The sequence below is a fragment of the Cololabis saira genome, chromosome 5 (assembly GCF_033807715.1).
Source record: "Cololabis saira isolate AMF1-May2022 chromosome 5, fColSai1.1, whole genome shotgun sequence".
NCBI classification, from domain to species: domain Eukaryota; kingdom Metazoa; phylum Chordata; class Actinopteri; order Beloniformes; family Belonidae; genus Cololabis; species Cololabis saira.
Window position 1 is genome coordinate 4,101,744 of NC_084591.1, and position 27,365 is coordinate 4,129,108.

Sequence of the window (27,365 nt, forward strand, 5' to 3'; positions counted from 1 at the left end):
AGAAACGACTCAGTTTTGGAGCCAGCTCCCAGTGGTCATCCAAGGAACCGCACATCCTTTCACTTCTTCAACGACGGGATAAAAAAAGTTTGGGAAGTTTGGGAAGGACACGGACAATTGACCCTTTGTCAGCCTTCTGATTGGTCCCTGACTGACCAACAGAAACAACAAACACGGGTCAGAATATCCGGTTGGACAAAACATTCATCTCTCGTTCACATCAATGGAAAAACTATTACTTGCCTTGTATCAACATTTAAATCACTGGAATATTTTTTTTTAAACTTTGTATTAGTAAAAGGAACATTTGTAATGTAGTGAGGGTGCAGAGTATTTTTTATCCCCAAACTGGCAGAAATACGTTCCTAAACAAAGTCAAATCGGCAGCAGCTACAACCCATAGCTACAACTGCGAAAGCATTCATGTATTTATCTTAAAATGGTGAAGCTTCTTTTTTTTATCATTACATTTTTTATTGTTTTTCACTATACATTATATATATATATATATATATATATATATATATATATATATATATATATATATATATATATATATATATATATTATATATATATATATATATATATATATATATATACATATATATATATATAAAAAAAACAAAACTCATATGACAATAATAATCAACATCTTCAATCCCCCCTCCCAACCCACCCTTCCATCGCTTAGATATTAATCACACCTTGATCCATCAAATTACACATTCAGTAGGTTTTTCAGTTCCGTTGTAAGTTCGTCCACAGTGCTATTGTTCCTTGTTGCGCTTGATTAATCCTTGCAGAAGAAAGTTCCAGATACGACATATCCAAAAAGCTTCTCTCCCAATGAGTTTTTGAAATGTCCTGAGGTGGATTCCATCGTTGTACGATGATCTTTTTGGCTGCCGTCAATCCAGAAAGCCAGACCTTCCGGGTGTTTTCGGTAAGATGTAGTTTAGAGTCATCATCCAAAAGGTGCACAAATGGCTCTACCGGAAACTGTACCTCCGTCAGGTCCGATATAACCTTTACAACCTTTCCCCAAAACTCAGCGATTCCTGGGCATTCCCATACCATGTGTATAAATGAGCCCAGTGTTCCGGGGGTACAAAATGTGCAATATGGGTCACGTGTTAATCCCATTCGATGTCTGATTCTGGGTGTTACATAGGCTCTGTGACAAAACTTGAAATGTAAATAGGCTACTGTAATTTCTTTTACCAGTTTTCTGTAATCAGTTATTTGGACAGAAAGTCATTGCACTGCGATGCAACAGCCTACTTGACGTTTCTTTTTTGGATTATCACAGATTATCCCAAATAACTTCCCAGTCCAATTCCAGCCCCATATCTGTTATTTCACTATTCCAGGCTGTTATTCCAACCAAGTTTGAATATTTCTGGCAATTTAGCTGGTCATACAAATATGATACTGCTCGGGGCACTTTTAAAAGAGAGAATCACAGGAATATGTTTCAACCCAAAACCAACCGTAAATTACAAAAAATGTCTGCTTTGGATACATAAACACTCGCAGTTCAACCTTTCCACCATGCTATCAGCTAAACTCATCAAAACATCTCGTTTAAAGCAGCACACCGTAACTTCCAGCTTTTGTTGAGTTTGGCGGCATCTTTTGGACAAAAGCGGTAGTGCTTTACCAGAAAGAACACTACGTTTCCCATGAGCACCAGGGCGTACTGCCGGAAAACTCCTGTCCCGTCGCGTGCATTTGTTTTGATAGAGAATGAAGACGGGACGGACTTTTCTGTTTCACCAAGTGAACAGACGGAACGCAAAAAAAAATGTTAAACTGCTGAAAAGGAAGTGGAATTTACCGGGATACCTTAAACAAGGAAGCCAGGGAGCGGTATATGGAGAAAATAATGATTATTAACGGTTTGGGTTCATATGAAATCCCTACTAAAGAATGGAGCTCCTCCTCGGAGCGCCACTCTTTAGTAAGGATTTACTGCCGCAGTTCTGCACAACCCACGTCTTACTACCTTGTTTAGGAGTGTTTGGCAGCTGCTTTAGTAAATGTTTGACTCACCATGTGTTTCAATAAATTTGTATAAGGGTACAACATACAGTACATGTTTTTTATTACTCTTACTTCTCTTTTCTTTTTTTTTTGACTGCTATATTATGCTGAAGAGGCTCCGAGGCGTGAGCAATATTTTTGTTTTCCACGTGAGATAATTTTTTTTCCTCTGCAGCTAAAAATAAGAGTTCATATTTTCTCCTCAACAAACTAGTTTTATCTGAAGATTGGGGTTAATCTCACCGCAGAGAGCTGGCCAGCAACTGCGTTTAGCTGGAGAAGTGGGGAATAAAACCCGTGTTTTGATCCGACCCGGTCTGTGTGAGTGTTTGTGGTTTACTGTGTGGAAGGTTATGTTTGGTCGTTACAGCCGCAATCCAAGCAAGCCGACGGCTCTTTCACTCTTTTACTCTGTTATATCAGATACTTGGCCTCCGTGGTTCTGCCTCCAAGCAGGAAAGCGGTGAAAAGTTAAACCATTAGCGATCTTTTCCCCACGTCTGTTGTGTGGAGCTGCTGCAGCCACAACGCAGCAACGGGTTACCAGCTACTGCGGAGCTGCGCTCCACGCCCCGCCCATTTTCATCTTGACTGCGAATCGGGAAGGAGGGGGAATTGACGTATGCGGTAAAGCAGTCAAAGCCGTAAAGATTTGTAGTTTTTTAGTGTGGCAGGGTTCCTACCATGCTCCTCAAAGTTACATAGTGCCAGTGAAGGCGATACAGACCCCTCAGATCATGACAGAGGTTCATTAAACCTGTTGGAAGTTGATGTACCATCACAATGACTCTGGAAATATGATATTAAGGTGGAAAAGTTACATAGTGCCGCTTTAAGTGTTCCTTTTTATTTATATCTAATTGCTGTTGATTTTCTTTGGTACAATAATTAGAAAGAAAGTTACGTAAAACCCTGTTTTTACATGGAAGTGGACGGGAGAGATGACAGTTTTGTCCGACCTAGCAACGGGGGCGACCTTTGGTGTCTGTGGTGTGAATGGGACGGCAAACAATTAGGGACACGTGACCATATTTGGTAACTTTATTTGACATATAAGCAAATAATGTGGATTACCATGTTTGACCTGTCTCATCTGAGGACGAATGTCTCCTCCGGAGAGGAGAGCCCTTCAAATCAACCAAAACAGGAAAAACATACGAGTGCTGAGAAAAGCCTCGGCAGCCTTCCTGCAGCAGACGTGGCTGGCGTTGGGGGGGGGGCGTAGGAACGCAGGGGGGAACACAAGTGTTTACACATCCGGTTCTAAGAGTAGAAACATTTATCCAAATATTTACAGTGAGTGGCTCCATGAAATGGGTTTTTGGACGGTTTCTGAGGACAGCATTTCGAAACTCTTTGGGAGATGCTCCGACCCATCCCTCCATCCCAAACCTCCCTGCCTGAGGCTGAGAGCAGAAGGAGCAGAAAAAAAGAGGTAAAAGAAAGATTTTTGCTTTTTAATGATGCGATATTCCTCCCACTGAAAATATATTTTTCCAAGAAGATAACTAACAGGTTCCTCAGTTGGATTTCGTCTATTTCAGATAAATTACATACTTTGTTAATTCAAATCAAACAAAACATTAGGCCCTCTGTGTCAAATTTAGAAACACGGCCTATAACAGTGGTTCTCAACCTTTTTGGGGTGCTGGACCCCCTGCAAAGTTTTGGTCAACTCTGAGGAGTCGTCTGTTTTCTTTTTCTTTTCCGATGGCTCAGAGTCTGCTACTAGGGTTGCCACCCGTCCCGTAAAATACGGAATTGTCCTTTATTTGAGAAAAAAATGTTGTGTCCCGTATTGATACCGTATTTTCATTAACTTTTTACACCATATTCTAGTTGAATTATTGAAATAAATTACCTTTTACACCATATTCTAGTTGAATTATTGAAATAAGTTAACTTTTACACCATATTCTAGTTGAATTATTGAAATAAATTACCTTTTACACCATATTCTAGTTGAATTATTGAAATAAGTTAACTTTTACACCATATTCTAGTTGAATTATTGAAATAAATTAACTTTTACACCATATTCTAGTTGAATTATTGAAATAAATTAACATATTCTTCACCTGTAGGCTATATTCTACATCTGGGGTGATGTGGACATACATAGCATAGGAGGCTATTTCAGCTGCTATATGGTTGTCTGTCTGTACAGTCATGCAAGTTCAATGCTATTAAAGCACTTTAAACTTTAAATCAAAGCATTTAGTTTTTTCATATAAAATAAACACATTTTTATTCAGTTTAGAAGTTTTGGGGCTTTTTTTTTGGCTCCTGCGCTGCTGAAATCAGGGCGTCCCTTATTTCTATTTCTGAAAGGTGGCAACCCTATCTGCTACGTTCAGAACAAGCAGTCTTTTTCTAATTACGAGCCATCATCGTCTACGTCTTTATTTCTCCTTCTTCTTTGTTTTGTTTTTACATTATTTCAATTTCAAGCACTAACTTTAACTTTGCAAGTTAATGAGCATTCCCGCAAGAGCTTCCTGGGAATGTTTCACAAGCAAAGCATTTTAAAGAAATAAGCTCATAATTTGAAAAGGATGCAGATCGTGTTACGTTTGTATGAACAGCAGGGCCATGCAGTAACTTCAACAATGCAAACGGGTGCAAGATTTCTTATTAAATTAGGGCTGTCAGTTTAGCCCGTTAATTAGATTAATTAATCACACTGCTAATTGACGCGTTATGGTAATTAACATAATTAATTATGAGTGGCAAAATGCGTGCATTTTAAATTTGGCCCATTGAGGGACCCGTAGGCCACTTGGCATTGGCAGGTCACTTCCCACCTGCTGCTAGTCAAACTAACAAAGCAGTGACAGACCTGGATGACTCAGGGGAGCGACTCAGCAAATCTTTGCTGGGGCCTTTGAACGGCAAGTTTATATATAAAAAGAAAGAAGACGGGACTATCAACAAGAACGCAGTGATTTGTACATGTTGTAAAAAAGGATTTTCCTATCAGCGGAGCTGCTCCAGCCTGAATTATCATTTAAACGCTAAACATGTCCTGACAAGTTCCAGTGTAAATGTTTCAGGTACTAGTGCTTGAATTGCTGTTTTGAGTCAGCTTTAGTTTAATTTTGAATTGGGTCTTCTTAAGTGCTTATTCTGAATTTTATGTATTTAACTGTATTTGTATTGCATTTTTTGAATAATGCACCTGGCCTAATTGGTTTGCTGATGTGCTTGAGCTTTTTCTTTTTAATTTCATTTATGAAACACACTTCACCAATAAAAATGTGGATTTGAAATCTTCCCTTCTTAGGGCCTGATTTACTAAAGGTTTGTGTGTGTAAAAACGTGTGCAAACTTGACATCACCCGCAAACCAAAGTGCAAGCTGGTCTACTAACAGCGTGCAAAGAGAATAGCACACGCAATTCATTTAGTACTTTTGCCCTGATGAATAATCAATATGGGGCGTACCCGCCAGAAATCGCTAAATACTGGGAGGGGAAAATGCAAACACACGCAATGAGATTTACCAAGCCTGAAAGTTTTTGCGGGGATTGTGATTGCGTCTGTATTTAATACGTTCGAAAGGAAAGTGCTAATCTGCCCAGCATTACGCAGGGATGCTTGTTGGTGCCTGATTTGAGGACTGGGGTGGGGATGGCTCAACTTGTGGTGAGGATTCTCCACATGCAAAAGGAGAAATATTTTATTTGAATGTTAAATCGAGTATTATTCAGCAAAAGGTTGCCACAGGAGGCACATTCTTTTTTTTATTTGTGATAATAAATAAATCACGTTTTTTCATGGAGAAAAAAGTGTTTCTTATTGTGCGCCTGTTCTGCAGTTGTCATACCCCGGCAGGTGTTGTGCCGTATTCAGCACCCCTGCTGTGAAAAGCACCCCCTCGTCGACATATATTACCCACAGATCTCTTATTCACAAGTAAATGTCAAAAAGGACTAAATGCTTATGTTTAATTTACTACAAATGACAACGTACACACAATGACAAAAATGATATTCTCATTCCGTGACGTTCTGTTTAGCGTCCAGTTTTGTGTTTAGATTCATGTTTAAATGCGCTCATGGATTCCACAATAGTCATACTTTCCCACAATCACAGTCACAGATAACAAAAATCGGGTAAATGGTTATTGATGTCATTAATTGATAGCCTGCTTACTGTGTTGTCTTCCATAATATTTGTAAATATATATGATATAAACTCCTAAGTATGTGTTTGTGTGAGTGTGTATATATAAATATATTGAAGTGTCAGTGTGTTGTTTTTTTTCTTGGTCTACTTCTATACGAGGGGGTGCTTTTCACGGCAGGGGTGCTGAATACGGCACAACAATTTGCCTTTTCCACTAATATCTCTAACTCCAACTCGTCAAATTTCATTTTGCACTCGCAAACCGTAAGACACGCAACACCTCATTTAAATACTGCGGTTTGCGCCTGTTATCAATTGCGCAAGCATTCTTAGTTGATCACCCGCAAAACACACAACAACAGCACGTGCAAACTTTTTCAGTGCACACGTAATTTAGTACTCTTTATTTAGGATCTTAGTAAATCAGACCCTTAGTGTATTACATTGATTACTCTAAAGGTCTCTAAAGGATAAAGGTCTCTGTCACATTTGAGTAAAATAATAATCTATTTCTATAAATGTCAAAGGATCCTTCTAAATAATATATATTTTATTATTATAATTATTATGCAATTACACCACAGCCCGGTTGAGAATCACTGGCCTATAGGATGTCATCGGTGAGCGTCCATGATGGTTTGGAGCGTATCGATGCCCAAGACCTGGCTGACCTGCAAATGTGTGAAGCTGCCATGGCTAGAGAAGTGTATGATGGGATGTTAAAGAGAAATATGCAACCACAGACCCAGTAAAGAGTGGACCCGGGAGTGACTGTAACTCCCTCCAAGCACGGCAAACACAAGTGGTTTCTTGACTGATTTAATGAAGGCAATCTTCATTACTCCTCCATTACACCGTGAAACTAAAACAAACATATAGCAAATATACATGAAGTTAACAATACAATTACAGAAAAAATAAAGACATGTACAAATACCTCGTTGGCTGCATGCACAAGAGGGAATTAAGAGTCCTTTGCACGTGGTGAGGTTGTGGAGCTTATCCTTGCAACTTGGGTGATCAGCTGCCTTTGTTATCAGCATTAAACTATCATGACCGCAAGGTAACATGAAGTCCATCCATCCTCCTATTTGTTTGGAGCCAAAACCGGAAGTTAACAGCCGGAAGAGGTCCCAAACAACGCGAGACTTGGAAACCCGCGAGACTTGGAAACCCGCGAGACTTAAACACATCACGGAAAATAGTCCCAAATAAACTAATAACGTTTTCTTCAAATTACAAATAAATACAGAAAACAATGAAAAAAAAATAATAATAATGTTAATGAATTATATGCACCGTTACATACATTTCATGAATGCATTTACACTCCCACCAAATCACACAAAACTAACAGTATGTGGGATTTCTGAGAAACCAAATAATCTAGGTAGGTAGGTAGTGAATAGGCAAGTGCTAAACTAGGTCTAGTACTTTACTCTGCTTCTATCAAAGTAACTACTTTGTGTATCGGTCTTTTTAGATATACTGTACCAGTTGTAGCTTTCCCTTTACTATCATATGATGTGTGGCTAACTAGCAGCTTCAGCTTTCTGACCCTACCATCTAGCCCTGGGTAGACTTCAGTGACTCTTCCCAGCTTCCATTCATTACGTGGTGTCTGTTCGTCTTGAAGAAGGACGATGTCATCGACCTTAGAGTTCCTTCTGCTTTTACACCACTTCTGTCTTGATTGCAGGTTCAGAAGGTATTCTTTCCTCCATCTGGTCCAAAACTCGTTGGCCAAATACTGGACTCGGCGCCACCTCTTTTGTAGATAGAGATCTTGTTCAATGAATTTTCCAGGTGGGGGCAGAATGATCGTCGACTTCATCGTTAGAATGTGGTTTGGGGTTAACGGTTCAGGTCCAGCTGGGTCATTTAAATGCTCAGCGGTAAGTGGTCGACTGTTGATGATAGACATGACTTCATAGAGGTAAGTTCGGAGAGAGGTGCTGTCAAGCCTTTGTGCAGAGTGGTCAAGAATTGCACTAAGAATGCTCCGTATGGTTCGGATCTGCCTCTCCCATATACCACCCATGTGGCTTGCAGCTGGAGGATTCATAAGAAACTCATATCCTAGAGCCTTTAGTCTTTCTTCATCCATTCCTTTCATGAGTTCCGCAAACTCTCTTCTTGCACCAACAAAATTTGTTCCTTGGTCACATCTGAGCTGGCGAACATTTTCCTCTGATGGCAATGAATGACCTGAGCGCATTAATGAATGCATCAGTTGTCATGTCATCAATCACCTCTATGTGAATGGATCTTGAACATAGACAAGTGAGTATGAGTCCATATCTTTTCAGATCCTTTCTTCCTTCCTTGATGTGGATAGGGCCAAAGCAATCCATGCCTACATAGGTGAAAGGTGGGGTTGCTTCCATGCGATCTGAAGGTAGGTCGCCCATTCTTTGTTCTTCAGTGTGTCGTCTGTATGTTCGACATTTGATACATTTGTAAATGTGCGATGAGACAGCACTGCTGCATCCCAAGATCCACCATCCATTAGCTCTGAGTGTATTTGTAGTCATTCCACGGCCTTGATGTTGTATCTTTTCATGGTGGTACTTGATGAGCAAGGATGATATGTGGCGTTTTTGTGGAAGTATTGCCGGATGCTTTATGTGCGGGTGTAGTGCAGCTTGACCTAGACGTCCTCCCACCCTAAGGATTCCATCTTCATCAAGGAAAGGGCTTAACCTTTGTAGCTTGTTTTCCTTTGTCTTGGCAATTTCCTGCTTTTGCTTGAGTCTTTTGATTTCAGCTGGAAATGCTTGTTCTTGAAGTTTCTTAATGATAGCAAGCTCTGCTTCCTTTCGTTCTTCTATGCTTGTCCCTTCATTGGTGTGTTGCTTCAGACCTTTGTATTCCTTGACCACACGCCGTAATCTTGCCACTGCTCTTACAGCTCTTGTCCAGTCAGAGAACTTCTTCAGGTTATCTAGTAAAGATCTTGCTTCCTTTGTCTCAGTCTTGAAAACAAGAGTCTTTCGGAGTTCAGGGTCATCTTCATTGACTTCTCCCACCTTGCATTCTCTCTGAATTGGACCTTTCTGCCAAAGAAATCGTGGACCAGTGTACCAGTTTGACGCCTTAAGTTGATCTGCAGTCAAACCTCGAGAGGCGTAATCTGCAGGATTATCCTCAGAAGCAACATAGGACAGCTGTTCAGGTTTTGTACTTGACTTGATTCTTTCAATGCGGTTGGCGACATAAACTTGGAATCTCCGAGCATCATTATTTATGTAGCCAAGAACAACTTTGGAATCTGTCCAGAAGAACTCTTGTAGATCTTCAATTTCAAGCTCATTCCGGACCATGTCGCTGGTTCGAACTGCAACTACTGCAGCGGCGAGTTCGAGTCTTGGTATAGTTGTGACTTTCGTTGGAGTAACTCTTGCCTTTCCAATTACGAGACAGCAGTGGACTTCATCAGCTTTGTTGATGGAGCGCAGGTAGGTACATTCGCCATATCCTGAAATGCTTGCATCTGCGAAATGATGAAGTTCACAGCCTTTGACATCGCCAAATTCTGGAGGTAAGTAGCATCGGTTGATGTGTATCCCAGAGAGATTGGGCAAGTCTCTGAGCCATGACTCCCACTGAGGTCTTAGGGCTTCTGGTAGATCTTCATCCCAGTCGACTTTGTCTCTGCACATCTGCTGGAGAATTTGCTTCCCCACAAGGACAAAGAGCGCCACAAACCCCAAGGGGTCATATATGGAGGCCACGGTAGAGAGCACACCTCTTCTCGTTAGTGGATGAGGCTTTACTTGGACTCTGAACTGGACGGTGTCAGATGTGACGCACCACTCTACTCCAAGAGCTCTCTCCACATGTTGTCCTCCAAAGTCCATGTCTTGTTCCTTCACTGCAGCACATTCCTCTTCTGGGATGCTCTCCATGACAGTTTTGCTGTTTGAGACAAATTTGTGCAGTCTCAACTTCCCAGTGCTGCAAAGTTCTCTTGACTCTTTATTTTCCACACTTGCCAGACCATCGTCCACATAGAAATCTCTTTGGATGAAGCGTCTGGTTTCTTCATTGAACTGACCCTTTCCGTGTGCTGCCAAATGTTTGAGGCCGAAATTGGCACAGCCAGGAGACGATGCTGCCCCAAACAGGTGAACCTTCATTCTATAGACTGATGGTGCAGAATCCATGTGGCCATTCTCCCACCATAAGAAGCGGAGGTAATCTTGATCTTCTTTCCGCACTTCAAACTGGTGGAACATCCTTTCAATGTCACACATGACTGCAACGTGGCCTTTACGGAAGCGGCAGAGCACACCAACCAATGCGTTGGTCAGATCGGGACCAGTGAGCAGATGGTCATTGAGGGATGTTTCTTTGAACCTGGCAGAACAGTCAAATACAATGCGTATCTTTCCTGGCTTCTTCGGGTGATACACCCCGTGATGAGGTATATACCAGGCTGGGCTGTTGTCAATTTCGTCCTCAGGGACTCTTTCAGCATCACCACGGGAGATGATATCATCCATAAAGGTGCAGTAGTCCTTGTAGTATTTAGCATCTTTTTTCACTCTTCTTTCAAGACAGTTCAGACGGTGTATAGCGCTGACCTTGTTGTTAGGTAGCTCAGGTCGTTCCCCTTTGAACGGGAGTGGCATCTCATAGTGACTGTTCTCCTTTTGTTTGATGTTGTCCTTCAGCTTTGACAGGAACTTCAGGTCGTCTTGTGAGATGGGGTTATTTTCCTTGGCTCTTTCCGAGAAGTCAGACTCGAGGACCTTGATGATTTCCGTGGCAGTGACTTCTTTCACTTTGATCCGGCTTACATAGTGTACTTCTGTCCGAAGGTTGATAGAAGACTCAGGAGTGACCCGTCTCACTTCTACATGATGAATCGTACCAATGGCATCTCCATATTCTACACAAGGACTTCCACATCCCACGATGCTCCACCCTAGGTCAGTACGTTGTGCGTAAGGCTGATTGGCTTTGCCAGATACAACGTCTCGTGGTAAAAGTGCTTGGGAGCAGTTGTATCCAATGAGCAGACCTACCTCGCAGTCTAGTAGGGGCGCGATCTTCTCCTGAAGGTGTTGCAGGTGAGGCCAGGCTTTAGCCTTTTCGCAGGTTGGTATGTGAGCTCGGTTGGCTGGAATGAACTCCCTTGTATAGGCTGGGGGTAGAGAGATCTTCTTTTTTGAGTGGAAGCCACATACTTGTAGTTCTTTCACTCTTTGTGAGTTGACTGTGGTAGTTGCGGTCATCGTGGTGAGCTTGATCTGGTCCTTGTTAGCCTTTAACTTGTTGGCTACTTCACTTAAAATGAACGTCGAGTCGCTTTGGGAGTCCAGCAGCGCATACACAAGAAATTCGTCTTCTGGAACCATTGTAGATGAAAGCCAGACGGGAAGTATTGCTGACGTATGTGTGCCAGGATCACCGACTATTGCTCTGTGTGAAGTAGCTGCTGTACTTTCTTCAGGAGGCGACGATTCAGGCTCCTCTTGGCTTTACTTTTCTTTAGCTTGAGCTGGTCTGTTGTCTCCTTTGGCTCTATCAAAGTGCAAGCAGGTGGGGTGCTGCTTGTGGCACACATAACTTATTAGCTTTGACGAAGGTTGTTCTCTCTTGAACTTCTTCCTTCATGAACTTCCAACATTTAAGCAAGGTGTGTCCATTCCTCTTGCAGAAGACACATGTGATGACCTCTTTGTAATCTGAGCGTGTGGCCAGGACCTTGGCTCCTACCATCCGGCTCCTACTGCTTCTTGCTTGCTCTGCGTCGCCTTGCTTGAGTGACTGCAAAGAGGTGATAGGATGACAGGTGATCTTGACTTCTTTGTTAAGGAATGCAACGAACTGACTGAAATTAGGGAACTGGCCATTGTGTTCTTCAATTTCTGTCGACTTGCGATTCCATCTAGCCGTTAGCCAGTCTGGTAGCTTCACTAGAATCTTCCTGTTCTCATTGCTATCATTCAGGATTTCCAGAGTCTTTATGTGAGTCATAGCTGCTTCACAACTGCGGAGGAAATCTGTGAATCTTCTGAGCTCAAGGCTATCTCTGGGTCCTATCTTGGGCCACATGTGGAGCTTGTCGCGATAGGACTGTGCGATGGTGAATGGATTCCCATACCTCTCATCCAAGAGTTCCCATGCTGCAACATAGGCTGAAGGGGTGCCCAGCAGGAAATAGCCTTCAATCGCTTTCTTTGCATCTCCATTAACATATCTGCGGAGGTAGTAGATCTTCTCATTTTCTTGGATGTTCTTCTGATCTATCAGTGTTTGAAATGACAGCCGCCAGTCGTTGTACATCAATGGATCCCCACTGAATACTGTAGGTTCAGGAATTGGGATTCTACTGGTACTCACAGCATCTGCTAGCATTTTGACAAGCTCTGCTATACCATCAGCTGGGGAAGGGGTCATGGTTTTTTGGGCAGAGAGCACATACGGCGAAGTAGGACTTGTGGGAGCAGCTGCTTGTTTTACTGTTCTCAGCCGTCTCTCTAGTATGTCTCTCTTTTCTTCTGTGACATCCATGTGATCGTAGACTTGTATTCTTGCTTGTGCTGCATTTAGGTTTTTGATTGCCTCCAATTGCTGTACCTTTCTTTTCTTTTCATCCAGCGTTCTTTGGAGAGCAGCATGTTCTTCCATCAGCTGAGCTTTGATCTTAGCTTCGTTCTCCTCTCTTTGGATTCTAAGTTTAAGCTCTTCAGCTTCTCGTTCCAAGCGGCGTTTTACCGCTGCTGCCTCTTCCTCAGCAATTCTTTTCTGAGCTACTTCTTCCAGTCGCTGTATTTCCTGACGTTCATGTTCTTGCTCTTGTGAAACTTTCATAACGGCTTGAATAGCAGCGGCCTCGGCGGCAGCTTCTTGACATCTTTCTATAGATCCAGTCGTACGTGACAAGCTTCTTTTTGAGCCAGAGATGAGAGAATTGACACTAGAAGCAAACAGAGATCCTCCTTCGGGCCAATCGTCTTCTTCGGGCACATGTCCACCAAGTCGTTTGGAGGCTCTGTTGAAAATTAGATGAGATACTTGGATGCACTGATCGGCTCTTCGACGTGTTTCCTGGTCTGGTGTAATTACTTTCCTTAGTTCTTCATATGCACGCTGCACATCTGCAGATAGACCATGGTCTTCACTAATTATTTCATGGAGCTCCTCATCAGTTATTGGCTCTTCTTGTGAAAGTGTCTTCTTGGCAAATCTCATGCTGAATTTCCATTTCTCATATGTGAAATTGAACCTTCTCTGAAGACCTTTAATCTTCTCCTCCAGCATTCCTTTGCCCTTCTCTGTCAGAGTTCTTGGTCTTTCACTCCGTCTTAACTCCTCATTTTCAGCAATGTCACCAACTTCACTCCTTTCAGGAAGTTCTTGGGAATCATTTTCATCACTAGTGGCAACCTGATTTTGAACTGTACGTTTTCCTGTGCCTGACATGTTATAATGCTTGCCAATGTAGACTAAATTTATACCTGTTACTATGTAAACCTAATGTGAATAAAGGATTTATAAATCAAAACTTTAATTGCTATTGTGTGATTATTTATCGTTTTTTTTTTGTTTTTTTTTTCTAATTTTTAATATTTTTTCCCTTTTTTTTAAATATAATTTTACTTGTATAAGCTTAGACCTTCTATGAAGTTGTATGTATCAAATAAATATACCCAATAAATTATACAAAACCTTAGAGGACAGTTGTTTCAATGTATGCATCAAATGGATTCAGTCAGCTTTGGTTATCAGAAAAGTCGCACAAAACACAGGCTGGTGACGTAAATGCTTCAAAACCGGAAAAATTGCGCCCTCTAGTGGTTACTTAAAATTACTGCCTTCTTTTAACAACCCACACTTCGCAATACACAATTCACTTTAGTACATTCATAAAATCGCCCTTTTACTTGGTTCACAAACTTGATAAGTGTCCAAGCTCCTTATGGCTTATGAAATGTAGTTCCTTTGCAATTTCTTGCCTTTATTTGTGTGTTTGAAGTGTGAAGTCAGCTTAGCTTTCACTTGTCACCGTAGTCCATGCACCGCCGCATAGCCATGAAGAGCGATCAGAGGGACTCTGGCGCCATCTTCCTTTACACTTGCGTTGAAACAGTGTCGAGTTTCACTGTAACTCCCTCCAAGCACGGCAAAAACACAAGTGGTTTCTTGACTGATTTAATGAAGGCAATCTTCATTACTCCTCCATTACACCGTGAAACTAAAACAAACATATAGCAAATATACATGAAGTTAACAATACAATTACAGAAAAAATAAAGACATGTACAAATACCTCGTTGGCTGCATGCACAAGAGGGAATTAAGAGTCCTTTGCACGTGGTGAGGTTGTGGAGCTTATCCTTGCAACTTGGGTGATCAGCTGCCTTTGTTATCAGCATTAAACTATCATGACCGCAAGGTAACATGAAGTCCATCCATCCTCCTATTTGTTTGGAGCCGAAACCGGAAGTTAACAGCCGGAAGAGGTCCCAAACAACGCGAGACTTGAAAACCCGCGAGACTTGAAAACCCGCGAGACTTGGAAACCCGCGATACTTGAAAACCCAGCGAGACTTGAAAACCCGCGAAACACATCACGGAAAATAGTCCCAAATAAACTAATAACGTTTTCTTCAAATTACAAATAAATACAGAAAACAATGAAAAAAAAAAAAAATAATGTTAATGAATTATATGCACCGTTACATACATTTCATGAATGCATTTACAGTGACTACTGCAGGATCTGACGAGCCGTGTGGTCGCCACCTCGAACTGCTCGTCAGCTCCGTTCACTCACCAGTTTAAAATGACCACTGGATTCTCAGTCGTTTTTCTTCTTTGCAAAAGTCCCACATTGCTATAATACAGGATGTTTAGTTTCACCGGAAACACATAGTTCCATAGTTATCGTGCAGATAGTAGGCTTAACAGTAATGTAATAATGTAATTAGTGTCACGTCTGGGGGTAAGGTGTGGACCCAAACGCAAGAGAGCAAGAGGCGGGAGGCAGGAGTCGGCAAAAAATTGGATTTATTAACAAAAAAACCAAACTAAAGCGCTGCAGAGCATGATCGAGACAAACTAAAAAGGGATCAAAAAACTTGGCAGGAAACATGGGGAACAAACAGTACGGTCCGACAGGGAACAAGGGAATGACAAGACCAGATAGAGGGGATAACGAGACATGACGAGACACAGGTGCAGACAATCAGGGCAGATGGGACACAGGCGGGGCAAAACAGAAACTGAAAGCTGGGGGGAATGTCGAACCTTGACAATTAGGGGTGTCAAATTATGTCAATATTATGGATAATGGAGAAGGCCGGCCCATAGCCAGTAGCTCTTCATGCTAAAATAGCAGCTGTGGCCTTCTTCATAGCTCACAGAGAACTCCATGGGGCCGTGGACAGGGCTGAGGGAGAAGAGATCTTGGGAACAAGACAGGAGGAAAAGAGAAAAAGAGAAAGAGAGGGGGGGGGGGCTGCTCTTTAAGACCAAAAAGTGCTTCAGAAATTTTCTCTGACTTTCATTTATTTGGAGATATGAGCCTGGTATTTTACGTTTTCTTCTATCAACTTGATTTAATTTGTGAAAAGAATACAGTTTTTGCATTTCAGACCTGCAACATATTTCAAAGAGCATTCCCAAAATCAGCATGGGGCAGTTTAAAATCTTTCTTAATCAGACTAAGCACATTATATCTCCTGTTTCAACATTAATTATGAATTTAATTGGCTACAAATTATAAAAAGTCTTTGAGAAACAACATTGGAATATGTAAACTTTTTATTTTAGATGTAAATGTTGAGAAAAACAAGTCAGAATTTTATAACAGGTTGATTCTACTTTCAAGATTGATTTTAAGAAAGGAAAACTTAGAAGTATTGTTATTGCAAAACGGTTTCAAAGAGTTTATCTGGAAATCTGCTTTGGTTAGCGTTTCCTGTTACAAAAGTGCTTAACCACCAACTGTAAGTCATGATGACATACCCTCAACAGGGTGAATAATTACAGATATAAAAATAAAAAAGCCAACAGGAAGCCCGGCACTCAAAAGTCTTTCTTATTTTGCTGAAGTAAAAAAAGGAAAAGTTACAAATGGCAGAAAAAGTTAAATGAAAACAGCAAAGAAGCTACACGGGCATCACCAGGTCACGGTGGTTATCTTCTGTATCTATAACCTGGAGAGCTGTGCTAGTATGACACTGACTGTAATAATGGCAATAATGATTGAGAGGGAAACCAGGACCGTGGCCACGGTGTTGAGGCAACAGGCGGTGGAGCCGTAGTGCCGGGCGCCAGGCATATCTCCAACCATCTTCCGGTCTCTGGCCTGCAAGGACCCAAGCATAACCACGGGGATTTAAAGTTATTGGAAACAGCTGAATTGAACTTTTTAAACAGCTGAATTGAACCCTTACTCAAGTATTTGATGTCAAATCTTTAGAAAAATCTCCTGTGGCTGATTCCTGTCATCACCTGACTGCTTTCTGGAAAAACCTTCCAGCAGAAAACTTTCTCTTCTGCCACAATTCCTCCGTAGAGGCAGAGGTGGCCAGGCTGCATGACGCAGAGAAACTCGGCTGAAACTCACCTTGATAGAGAATATGAGTGCTGCCAGTCCGAGGCAACAGGGGTTTCCGTAGAAGAAACACCAGAGGGACCACACGATGTGGTCCTTCGGGGGCTCGGTCACCATGTTGATAGTGGTGTATTGCACCGATGTCAGAGGGTCTTGGTCTCCAGAGAACATCTCCATTCGTCCGTGCATGGGAAGACTCTCACTTGAATATCTCTCAGCTGGTTGAGTGGGATTCATGGCTCTCAGCTCAGCTGCAGTCTGAAGCCGTGCCTCTAGTAATCTGTTGAAGTGAAGCGATGCTGCAGTTGCCGATTTCCTTTTTCAGTTCTGGGTTTTCTTTTTCCTCTTTTTTTTCAACTGTGCACCAACAAATCGAAAGCAACACATTTGCAGCTGCTGAAGCAAAAACATGACTGTGGCAGGGTGGAGGAGCAGCAATCACTCAGGTGATGGGTCACAGCTGTGTCCCATCAACCTCTCCACCCTGTCTGCCTTGATAAGGCAGGGCTGCTCCTGGAGAAGGGGCTGGTCTACTGCTGAGAAGGTGCTTGTGCACGTGTGGCGTGGGTTTTGGTAAATAAAGAGTTCTACACGAAAACCCTGTGTCCCCTCTGTCCTGTCGGTCGGGCCCCCGTAGCACTCGCCCTGCTACACTGACATTACCTTTCATTTATTTTATGTTTTCTTCTATCAACTTGATTTAGTTTGTTAAAAACCTTCAGTTTTTGCATTTCAGACCTGTGACATATTTCAAAGAGCATTCCCAAAACCAGCATGGGGGCAGTTTAGCGCTTGTTAGGAAGTGAGTAATCAGACTAAGCACATTATATCTCCTGTTTCAACATTAATTATGAATTTCATTGGCTACAAATTATACAAATTACATTCAGTGTTTGAGAAACAACGTTGGAATGTGTAAACCTTTTATTTTAGATGTAAATGTTGAGAAAATCAAGACAGAATTTTATAACCGGTCAAATGTTATTCTGCTTTCAACATTGATTTTAAGAAAGGAAAACTTACAAGTATTGTTATTGCAAAACGGTTTCAAAGAGTTTATCTGGAAATCTGCTTTGGTTAGCGTTTCCTGTTACAAAAGTGCTTAACCACCAACTGTAAGACTGAATTCCAATCTCCACCCTCACAGACTCACACACTTACGTGCGCGCTCCCGCGACTTGCGTAAGGGTTTAGGGCTGTCCTTTTTTTTTACCCTGTCTGCACAAATATTAATGATTGATACCATGCAGGTAAAGGCATATATATGTGCATTATTGCTATGTTTAATATATATACATATATACGCCTACATACGCATACACATACATACATAAATATAAACATACAAACCCAGCGATTTATTTTTTTTGGAGGGGGGGGGGGGGGGTGACATCCACTGCCAATCCAGGAAGCAGGAACACACGGAGGCACACGTCAAGCAATGGAAATCTGCAACAAAAACCACAAACAAAACACAAAACCAACAAAACCAACATGGAGCCGACCAAAACACAAGCAGCAATCAACCTAAATCACAGTCTGAGCTAAGCCACCGCTAACTAACCCCAAAAACTACAGAGCAAGCATGCGTGTGTGTGTGTGTGTGTGTGTGTGTGTGTGTGTGTGTGTGTGTGTGTGTGTGTGTGTGTGTGTGTGTGTGTGTGTGTGTGTGTGTGTGTGTGTGTGTGTGTGTGTGCGTGCGTGCGTGCGTGTGTGTGTACATGTCTTTGTGGCTATATGTGTATGTGTGTGTATGTATATGTTTGTGTGGCTGTGTATGTGTGTATGTGTATATATACGTATGTGACTGAGTGGCTATATGTGTGTGAGTGTGTGTGTGTGTGTATGAGCGTGTATATGTATGTGTGGCTAAATGTAACTGTGTGTCTGTATGCATATGTGTGGCTATGTGTGTGTATGTGTGCATGCATGAATGTATGAATATGTATACGTGTACGTGAGTATGTATATGTCTATGTCTCTATGTGTATGTGTGTGTGTGTGTGTGTGTGTGTGTGTGTGTGTGTGTGTGTGTGTGTGTGTGTGTGTAATAAACCAAACAAAGCTCCACCTGAAGTGTATCTATGGTGGGGGAGGGGGGGGGGGGGGGGCAACCCCGCCACCTGCGAGACCAGGGGCCGACCAGGAAGAACCCCGAACCCAGGCCACCAGCAACCCCACAGAGGGGAGAAGTAGGAAGGAGGCAACCCACTGCCAGCGAGCAGCCCACAACCCCCCTCCCGCCCACGACACGGGAAGAAGTAGCCAGGAATCCCGCTGCGGCGGACCGCGACCCGGGCAATCCCCGGCCACCCGGTCCGGGCCGGACAAGTGGCCAGGAGGCCCTCACCCTCCAGGCCAACGACCCCCACCCGGCGAGGGGCCAGCCTGCCCAAAGAGACAGAGCCGCCCCGGCCGCCGACGCGGGCAGGAGCACCCGCCCCCACGAAAGTGGCCCTCCAAGACCAGAGGGGCGCCCTGCCGCGGAGGCCGTGGGGGGGACCTGAGACGGGCCCAGAGAGAGGGAACCCCCCAACAGGGCGACACCCGCGCGGGCCCGACAACGGAGGGCCCCAGACCCAGGCATCCCATTCATTCATCCATTCACCTACATCCCCCCATTCATACTGACAACATAAGACATAGACACCTGGGAATGGTGCCACCCCGCCGCCGCGCCCGCCCGTGCACCCCCCGGTCAGGGGAGGCCCGATCCCCGGACCCTGCCCCACCCCCCCCCGGAGCCACCCCGGCGGACACCCCGAGGGTCACGGAGTCCCCACATCCGCAGGGGCACTCGGCCCCCGCCCAGCGACGGAGGACCAAGGCAGCAATGCCCCCCCAGCGCAGACAGCCACCCCCCACCCAGGCAGGGCCGGGCCCTCCGAGTGGGACCCCCACGTCCATGGCCCAGCCCCCCCCCGGGAGACCCGGAGACGCCCCAGCCACAGCCCCCCGCCCGAGCCCCCCCCAGCCACCCCCCCCACCGCCATGAGGTCCGCGCCCCAGACCCCCCAAGCCGACCCCCAACCCCAAGGGCTACGAGATCACCACCCCCCCCGCCCCCACTAGGTAACAAAGCCAATAATCGGGGACCAGAGAGAGTGCAATTCAGCCGAATGTTGTTCAGTGGAGGCAGACATTATCTCACTACTAATATGATCTGATAAAAGATTCCTAAAATGTTTGATACATAAACTGGATTTTTGTTTCCAATTTACTAGAATGGTTTTCTTTGCGATACATAAGGCAGTGAGAACCCGGTGTGTCCAATTACGATCTATTTGAGTGTCTCCCAGGTGACCTAATATACATACCGTGGGGCACACTGGTATTCTGTAGTTTATCCATGTGGATAAATCCTCACAAATCTCCTTCCAGAACCTCTGTACAGAACCATAAAGCATGCATATAACTGTGAACAGATATTAGAGGTGACAAAGCCCATCTGGAACATCCTTTGTCCAGTATAATGTATTGAAGTTCTATGAAGAACTTTGTACTGTATAAGTTGTAAGTTTGGGTTTTTAGTCATAGTAAACGTATTTAAGCATATTTGTGACCAAGAAAACTGGTCGGTATTAAGAGAGAGATCCGCCTCCCACTTGGAAATCGGGAGAGAGACTGAATCGTCCAGTTTAGACACTAACATGTAGAGTTTTGATAACAACTTTAACGTGCTTAGATTCAATAAATCTGTTATCTTAGCAGGAAGTTGTAAGTCTAATTGGCTAATTTTGTATGTTTTATTTATTATGGCCTTAAGTTGTTGGTACTCTAAAAATGTATTACTGCTAACTCCATATTGCACGATAAGTGTATTGAAAGGTACAAACTGTCCTCCTACAATTACGTGCTGTAAATACCGTATTCCTTGATCTCTCCATTGAACGAAATTAACCATCTTTTTATCATTTTTCACGATGTCTGGGTTGTTCCATATGGGTGTACGGTCACATGGAAAAAGTGAAATTTTAGCTACTTTAAGAAATTCCCACCAAGCTGATAAAGTTGTGCTAATATTATTATATTATAGCATTATATTATTATACATATATTATATATATCGATATATCGATATATCGGTAAGAGCGATATATCACGATATATGGGACTGAAAAAGAAAAAATACCTATAAAAAGGAAAACGTCTGTAGTTATGCATTTATTCAATGCCAAAACTTCATACAAGAAAGTGCATTTGTATATTTCCTCACTGTCTCCTAGGCTTGTAAATGTAAACACTGTACAGTTGGACAAATTAAAGTGCATGAACATTAATAACATGTTTTATATAAACCAGGACAGAGCACTGCTTTGTTTCTAATACTGAAAAGTCAGTAAGCAACTTAATTTTGCATAGTACCTCACTGCCTCCTAGGGCTGGGTATCTATTAAAATGTCAAGAATTGATCCGATTCTTAAGATTCAGAATCGATTATCACCATTTGATTCGATTTGATCCGATATTGATGTGGATTAGTGTTATTAAAAAAAAATTTTGCGCTGTTGCCTGAATTATATGAATATAAAATAACTAGTGAAATAATAATTTCACAAATAATTATTGTGAAATAACTAAGAAATAAATAACTCAAATAGGCTTTTCAATATCCCTTCTTTTCCAATATCCTTTTAGCCTGTCTAATTTATTCTGTCACCACACACACATATTGCCATGAAGCATCAGGCATTTTTCACTTATGTCAAGACAAACTATATCCAATAACAGAAGAAACCAAACAAGCTATAATAAATATAAATAATATGAACTTCATTGAACTAATATAACATTTTGAAATTTAAGCTGAAGTATCCAAAGCACTGAACACTGGTTTTTGCGCGGGTGGGCGTGTGTCTGAGTGTGTCCGTGTCCGTGTGTAAAGGCTGATTTATGGTTCCGCGTTACACCAACGCAGATTTACGCCGTAGGGTACGCGGCGACACGCACCGTACTGTACGCGTCGCCGCGTACCCTACGGCGTAGGCTCTGCGTTGGTGTAACGCGTAACCATAAATCAAGCTTAACGTGTCTGGTGATTCAATGATCTGCAAGTTTTCCCAGCACACGGTTGACTGGACACCTGAAGGATAAGAGCGAGGATCACTTACAGAGTGAAAAGCATAAACGTCATAACACAAAAATACTGACGATCATTTACTTTAACGGCGTCTGTAATAGGTGGAATAATTTTGTATTACAGTACGACGCACTCTCCTCACGTGGAGCGCGAGCGGGGTCCGTTTACAACGCAGCTGGCTGTCTGTGCGAGCGGAGATTAACGGATATGGCAGCATAAACAGACTCAAACAGCAAGTAACTTCCAGCATTAAAGGTATTGTGACATCATTTTTAACATGCTTTTAACACTATTAAAAGTCTTGGCCAACATCCCTTAAATGTGTCTAAAAGAGTGTAACAAGAAAAACTTCACTCTAGTTCTCCATTCTGTCCTTTTTATGACAGTGTTTTTTTGCGCCGTGAAAAACGGGTCCTTTTTCCCCTTTCCTGTCAATCATTGCGCCGCTCCTCCTCCAAACCTCCTCCAACCAACCGCTACACACTTCTGCCAGCGTCTCCACACACACGCGCGCACACCAAACCACAAACACCGACACACAGCCCAGACAGCGCGACTACAGCCCGAGGATGAAGTCCAACCGGGACCAGAGGACCGGGACCGCAGCTCCCCGCGAGCAATACACTCACAGCGGCGTCGGGCCGGGAGCGACAGGCGAAGCATGCACGGAAAAGCAGCAGGGCGAAGCAGACAGTCCACAGCAAACAATCACAAAAATAAAGGCATGTAAATAAAGTGTCCCCTTATCTTAAGTCCAGTCAGTGGCCGCGGGTCTTCTTAGCAGTTTTCCTCCGGTGATTAGAACAAAAGAGGCTATAAACAGCTCCGTGTTAAGCCTGGTTTATGGTTCCGCGTTAAATCGACGCAGAGCCTACGCCGTAGGGTTCAGCGTACGGTGCGCGTCGCCGCGTAACCCTACGCCGTAGGCTCTGCGTCGGTGTAACGCGGAACCATAAATCGGCCTTTATGGTGCGCTGGAGAGGAGAGGAGGCAGGGAGCTGGGTGGAGGGGGCGGTGATTTAGCGGGCCCTGACGTCACGGCCCGCCACCAAACCAGGTGCGCCGTTTTTGCACAGTTATGCGGAAAATCCCAGAAAGCACACAATACACTGAATGTTAAAAGTTTGTTGTTTTTTGGGTGTAATTGATGTCAAGACACCCAACAAAACACAAAAAATCAAGAAAAATGTGTTTTTCATGTCACAATACCTTTAACAGTGCTGCTCAGCCCGCTGTCTGTGTACGAAGTAAACCGGTCGTTCTGTATTTTCTGAGCTGGTTTCTCAGGCGGCCGTTTCAACATGTTTGTTTTGTTCACGAGGGCAGCGGGGGCGGGCGGGGCAGAGTTTGAACAATAGTGCGGTGACAACCGCGTAAATCCATTATGTGTGTTGTAATAAAATATCGATATTAGCCGTCAGTATATCGATTATTTATTGAAACAGAGAGCACAACAATATATTGAAATATCGATTTTTTTCCCCACCCCTTTTGTAGACATATGCCCGGTGCATCTAGTAAGTCATACTTCGGGTGTTTTCGTTTTACAAATAGCGCATTATAAGGTAAGACAATATTGGATGTTGCATTGGATGTTGCCACCGATTTGTATAGCATAATATCAGTACCACCATTAATTCTAATGCTATTCTTCACTTCTTGTTCTGTGGCATGGTCAATGGCATGGTCAACCTGCCTGCTGCTGGTGGAGAGAGAGGGTCAGGAGCTGATTGGACTGATTGGACGAAATATATGGATAGAGAAAAAGAGAAGCCCTATAAGTCAAGTTGTACCATTTATGGAGAAAAGTTCTTATATCTCTATGAAGAGAGTATCATAAATATTATGTTGTATGTGTTTTTTGTATTTTTATACATATCCAATGTATGGGTACAATTTCACCCTCAATGGGCAAGTAACCATACATGGTAACTTCAGTGTTAGATACAATGTTACTCGCGATGGGCAAGGAACCATATATGGTAACTTCTTTGACCTTGATTTGCATCAAGAATTTAAAAAAAAATGAAAAAAAGAAAAATTGAAAAATACTCTGGTAGTAGCCCCCAATAACACTCTAGGGTTGAAATTGTACATTTCAATGTACAATTTCAATGAGTGCCCTATAAAGGGTTATTCCTCTTTTTTTTTCCCAACTGAGCACCAACAAATCGAAAGCAATGCATTTGCAGCTGCTGAAGCAAAAACATGACATTACTTTTCATTTGTTTTAAATCACTAATTCACTTTCAAATTAAGAAAACAGGATATTCTGTGTTTTGAATAATATACATTGACAAAAAAAAAAATATATATAAATGGACTTATCATTCTGAAATTATTTGTATTCAATTCAATAGTTAATCAATTCAATAGTTAATCAATCTCCAAGGAGGAAATGACATGTTGCAATGACTGTCACTAATTGGGTTTTGCTGCCGGGCAAGAAGGGGTTCCTGTAGCGGTCTGTGTTGCAGCAGATCTGAAGACACCACTAGGGTGGAGAGGATGATCAGTTTTGTGCAATATGTTTTTCATTTTATGAAGCTCCAGATGACTTCTGTGGAGAATAAAAGTCATATATATATAAAAAATTAAATTTTATGTTTTAACTTTGCAGCTAATTACTAATGCTTTAAAATAATGTTTTTTGCTTCTATGCAAAAGGGTTGATCAGCAGCCGAGGTTAATGGAACATTACTGCATGCATATATATGCTAATGAATATAACTCTTGTTCAAGAACTGTGTGCAACAGGACAGAAGGTTTAGCAATTCTTTCATGCAGATAACCAATAACGGATGTTGTGAACTCCATGAAAATGAATGAAATGAAAATGCCTGTATAACTGAGAGAAAATCACTTCCTCTCAAGGTTATCAACGGGAACAGAGGGAGGAAAAGGGAAGGCTACTGTGTGTATGTGTATTACTTCAGTTTTTCTAGCAGTAACTAAAACATATAATGTTGATTTAGCCATTCCTAACTTGTTACTTTATTTTACTTAAACTTCTCAGAAATATCTTTTTCAGAATCTCATCTGTTAATATACACATATACATATATATATATATATATATATATATATATATATATATATATATATATATATATATATATATATATATATATATATATATACATACATATACAAATGTGTATCCATATACATATTAGATAAAGAAAGAAAAAAGTAAATAAATAAGAAAAATAAATAATGTTGCTCAAACTGGCTTAACAAATCTCGGCTTAACAGCATCAAGATGTGCATACATTCATCCACATGCACCAAACCCACTTATATATATATACATTGCTGTGCATACATACATACATACATATATATGCACTTGTTTATACCTGTATACACATACATACATGTACACTCATCTACACATACATGCATACATAAGCATCCATATACATACATCCACCTACATGCATCCTTCCATAGACATAATACACACATAATTCTGTCCATAGTTTTGCAATAAATGTACATAATGTGGCAATGCCAATGATTTATAATTATTTATGATCTTATCTTTATACATATTTTTGAAATATTTTAGTGTATTACACAGTTTCATTTTGGTATCAAGGTTATTCCACAGATTGACTCCTTTTACTGAGATGCATCACTGTTTCACGGTCGTTCTTGTCTTGTTTTTCATAAACATGCATATTCCTCTCAGTTCATAATGAACGACTCTTCGTTGGAGCTGTTCAGGATATGGGGGATGTCAGTATCTGCTGATATTGATCAGGGATTTTGAAGGCTAAAAAACACAAAACCAGTCGAGAGGGATTGATATATATTTATATTTATATATGTATTTTCCCTGAACTCCCCAAACCAGACCTGAATTGAGACAGTCACCTCATTCCAGAGCCAACAGATGTGAGCTGATGATGCCAACAGGACCACATCATCTGCAAAAGGCAGAGATGTAATCCTGATGCCCAAAACCACCTCTTTGCATGACCGTAAAATTCTCTCCACAAAAGTTATGAACAGAACCTGTGACAAAAGGAGGAGGAGTCCCATTCCCACTGGGGATTAGGGATGGGTGGTATCATGGACTAAAAAATGTATCACGATAATTTCTGGCATTTATCCCGATAACAATAAAAATGACGATAAAAAAAATACCAATTCAACTCCACCTTTGTAACTATAAATCTATCTCACTCTCAGATCCGCCATGTTTGTTACACAAAAACGTATCAACGGGAATTTATCTTTCTTTCTTTCTTTCTTTCTTTCCTTCCTTCCTTCCTTCCTTCCTTCCTTCCTTCCTTCCTTCCTTCCTTCCTTCCTTCCTTCCTTCCTTCCTTCCTTCCTTCCTTCCTTCCTTCCTTCCTTCCTTCCTTCCTTCCTTCCTTCCTTCCTTCCTTCCTTCCTTCCTTCCTTCCTTCCTTCCTTCCTCCTTCCTTCCTTCCTTCACGTACGTTGTGCGTCGATTTAACGCAGAACCATAAATTACACAAAAACGTCAACAGGAATTTATCGTTTTTACCGTGAGATACAAATTCTTACCGTGGGGAATTTTTTTGACGGTTTATCGTGAACGGTAAAATATCGCCCATTCCCACTGGGGATATCTCTGATTTACAACCAGCAGAAATTCCGAACTGCTCCACACAAATTTACCTTGACAGAGAAGATGAGAGCCACCAATCCGAGGCAACAGAAGTTTCCATAGAAGAAGGACCAGATGATGTGGTCCTTCGGGGGCTCAGTAGGCAGTACTGGAGTTGAGGGGGGATGAGGGGGGATGGCATCCCCCCTGAAATAAAAACGGTTAAAATCATCCCTCCTTTCCATCCCTTATGTCATTTCATCAATGAATGTGGTTTTACTGCTATTTCAACATTTAGAGTCATCACCAGAAAAATAACTCCAGAAAAATAACTTATTTGACAATTTTCACCTGTTTCAAGTCAATTTTCACTTGAAATAAGTAGAAAAATCTGCCAGTGGGACAAGATTTATCTTTTTATTACAAGCAAAAAAATCTTGTTCCTCTGGCAGATTTTTCTACTTATTTTAAGTGAAAATCTACTTGAAACAGGTGAAAATTGTGTTTTTTTCCAGTGATGAGTCTTCTTTTAAGTGTAATGGGATTGTTTTACTAAAATGAGACATTTTAACTAGAAATAAGACAAATATTCTTGTTAAGATTTTGAGTTTTTGCAGTGATCCATTTTACTTATCCTGTGAAGGACAGAGTCATATTGATAAGTTCAGAAAAGTGTTTTTTATTGTTGTGTTTTGATGTATTTGATGTAAGCCCAGTGGATATTTAAAGCTTAGAGAAGGCTGCATTTAACTGCTGCTATGTCATTCCTGCAGTATTTCTGCAGCTGTTTTGGTCACTGCTATTATTTGTAATATATTATATTATTTGTAATCAGCACAAATTATCTGTCCCCATATGATAAAATCCACCATCCCCCCTGATTTTTCTTTTACAACTCGAGTACTGTCAGTAGGCATATTGATGTTGGTGTACTGATGACCGTTGGACCAGCTAAACA

At 41.9% G+C, this 27,365-nt stretch overlaps 1 protein-coding gene across 1 annotated transcript; it reads right to left on the minus strand.

Moving 5' to 3' along the window:
* Positions 1-15,931: 15,931 nt before the first annotated feature.
* Positions 15,932-17,234, minus strand: LOC133444564 (dispanin subfamily A member 2b-like). Its single transcript, XM_061722406.1, has 2 exons — positions 16,758-17,234; positions 15,932-16,496 (listed from the first exon to the last, which is right to left on the minus strand). Exons 1-2 carry the CDS (start codon positions 16,980-16,982, stop codon positions 16,338-16,340), a joined length of 384 nt encoding a protein of 127 aa, XP_061578390.1. The 5' UTR covers positions 16,983-17,234; the 3' UTR covers positions 15,932-16,337.
* Positions 17,235-27,365: the final 10,131 nt, after the last annotated feature.

Excerpts from the sequence above, each read along its gene's own strand:
- LOC133444564 (XM_061722406.1), bottom strand. The coding sequence starts at position 16,982 with ATGAATCCCACTCAACCAGCTGAGAGATATTCAAGTGAGAGTCTTCCC. Across the intron at positions 16,497-16,757 it reads CACTCATATTCTCTATCAAG|GCCAGAGACCGGAAGATGGT; the intron begins GTGAGTTTCAGC and ends GGGTCCTTGCAG.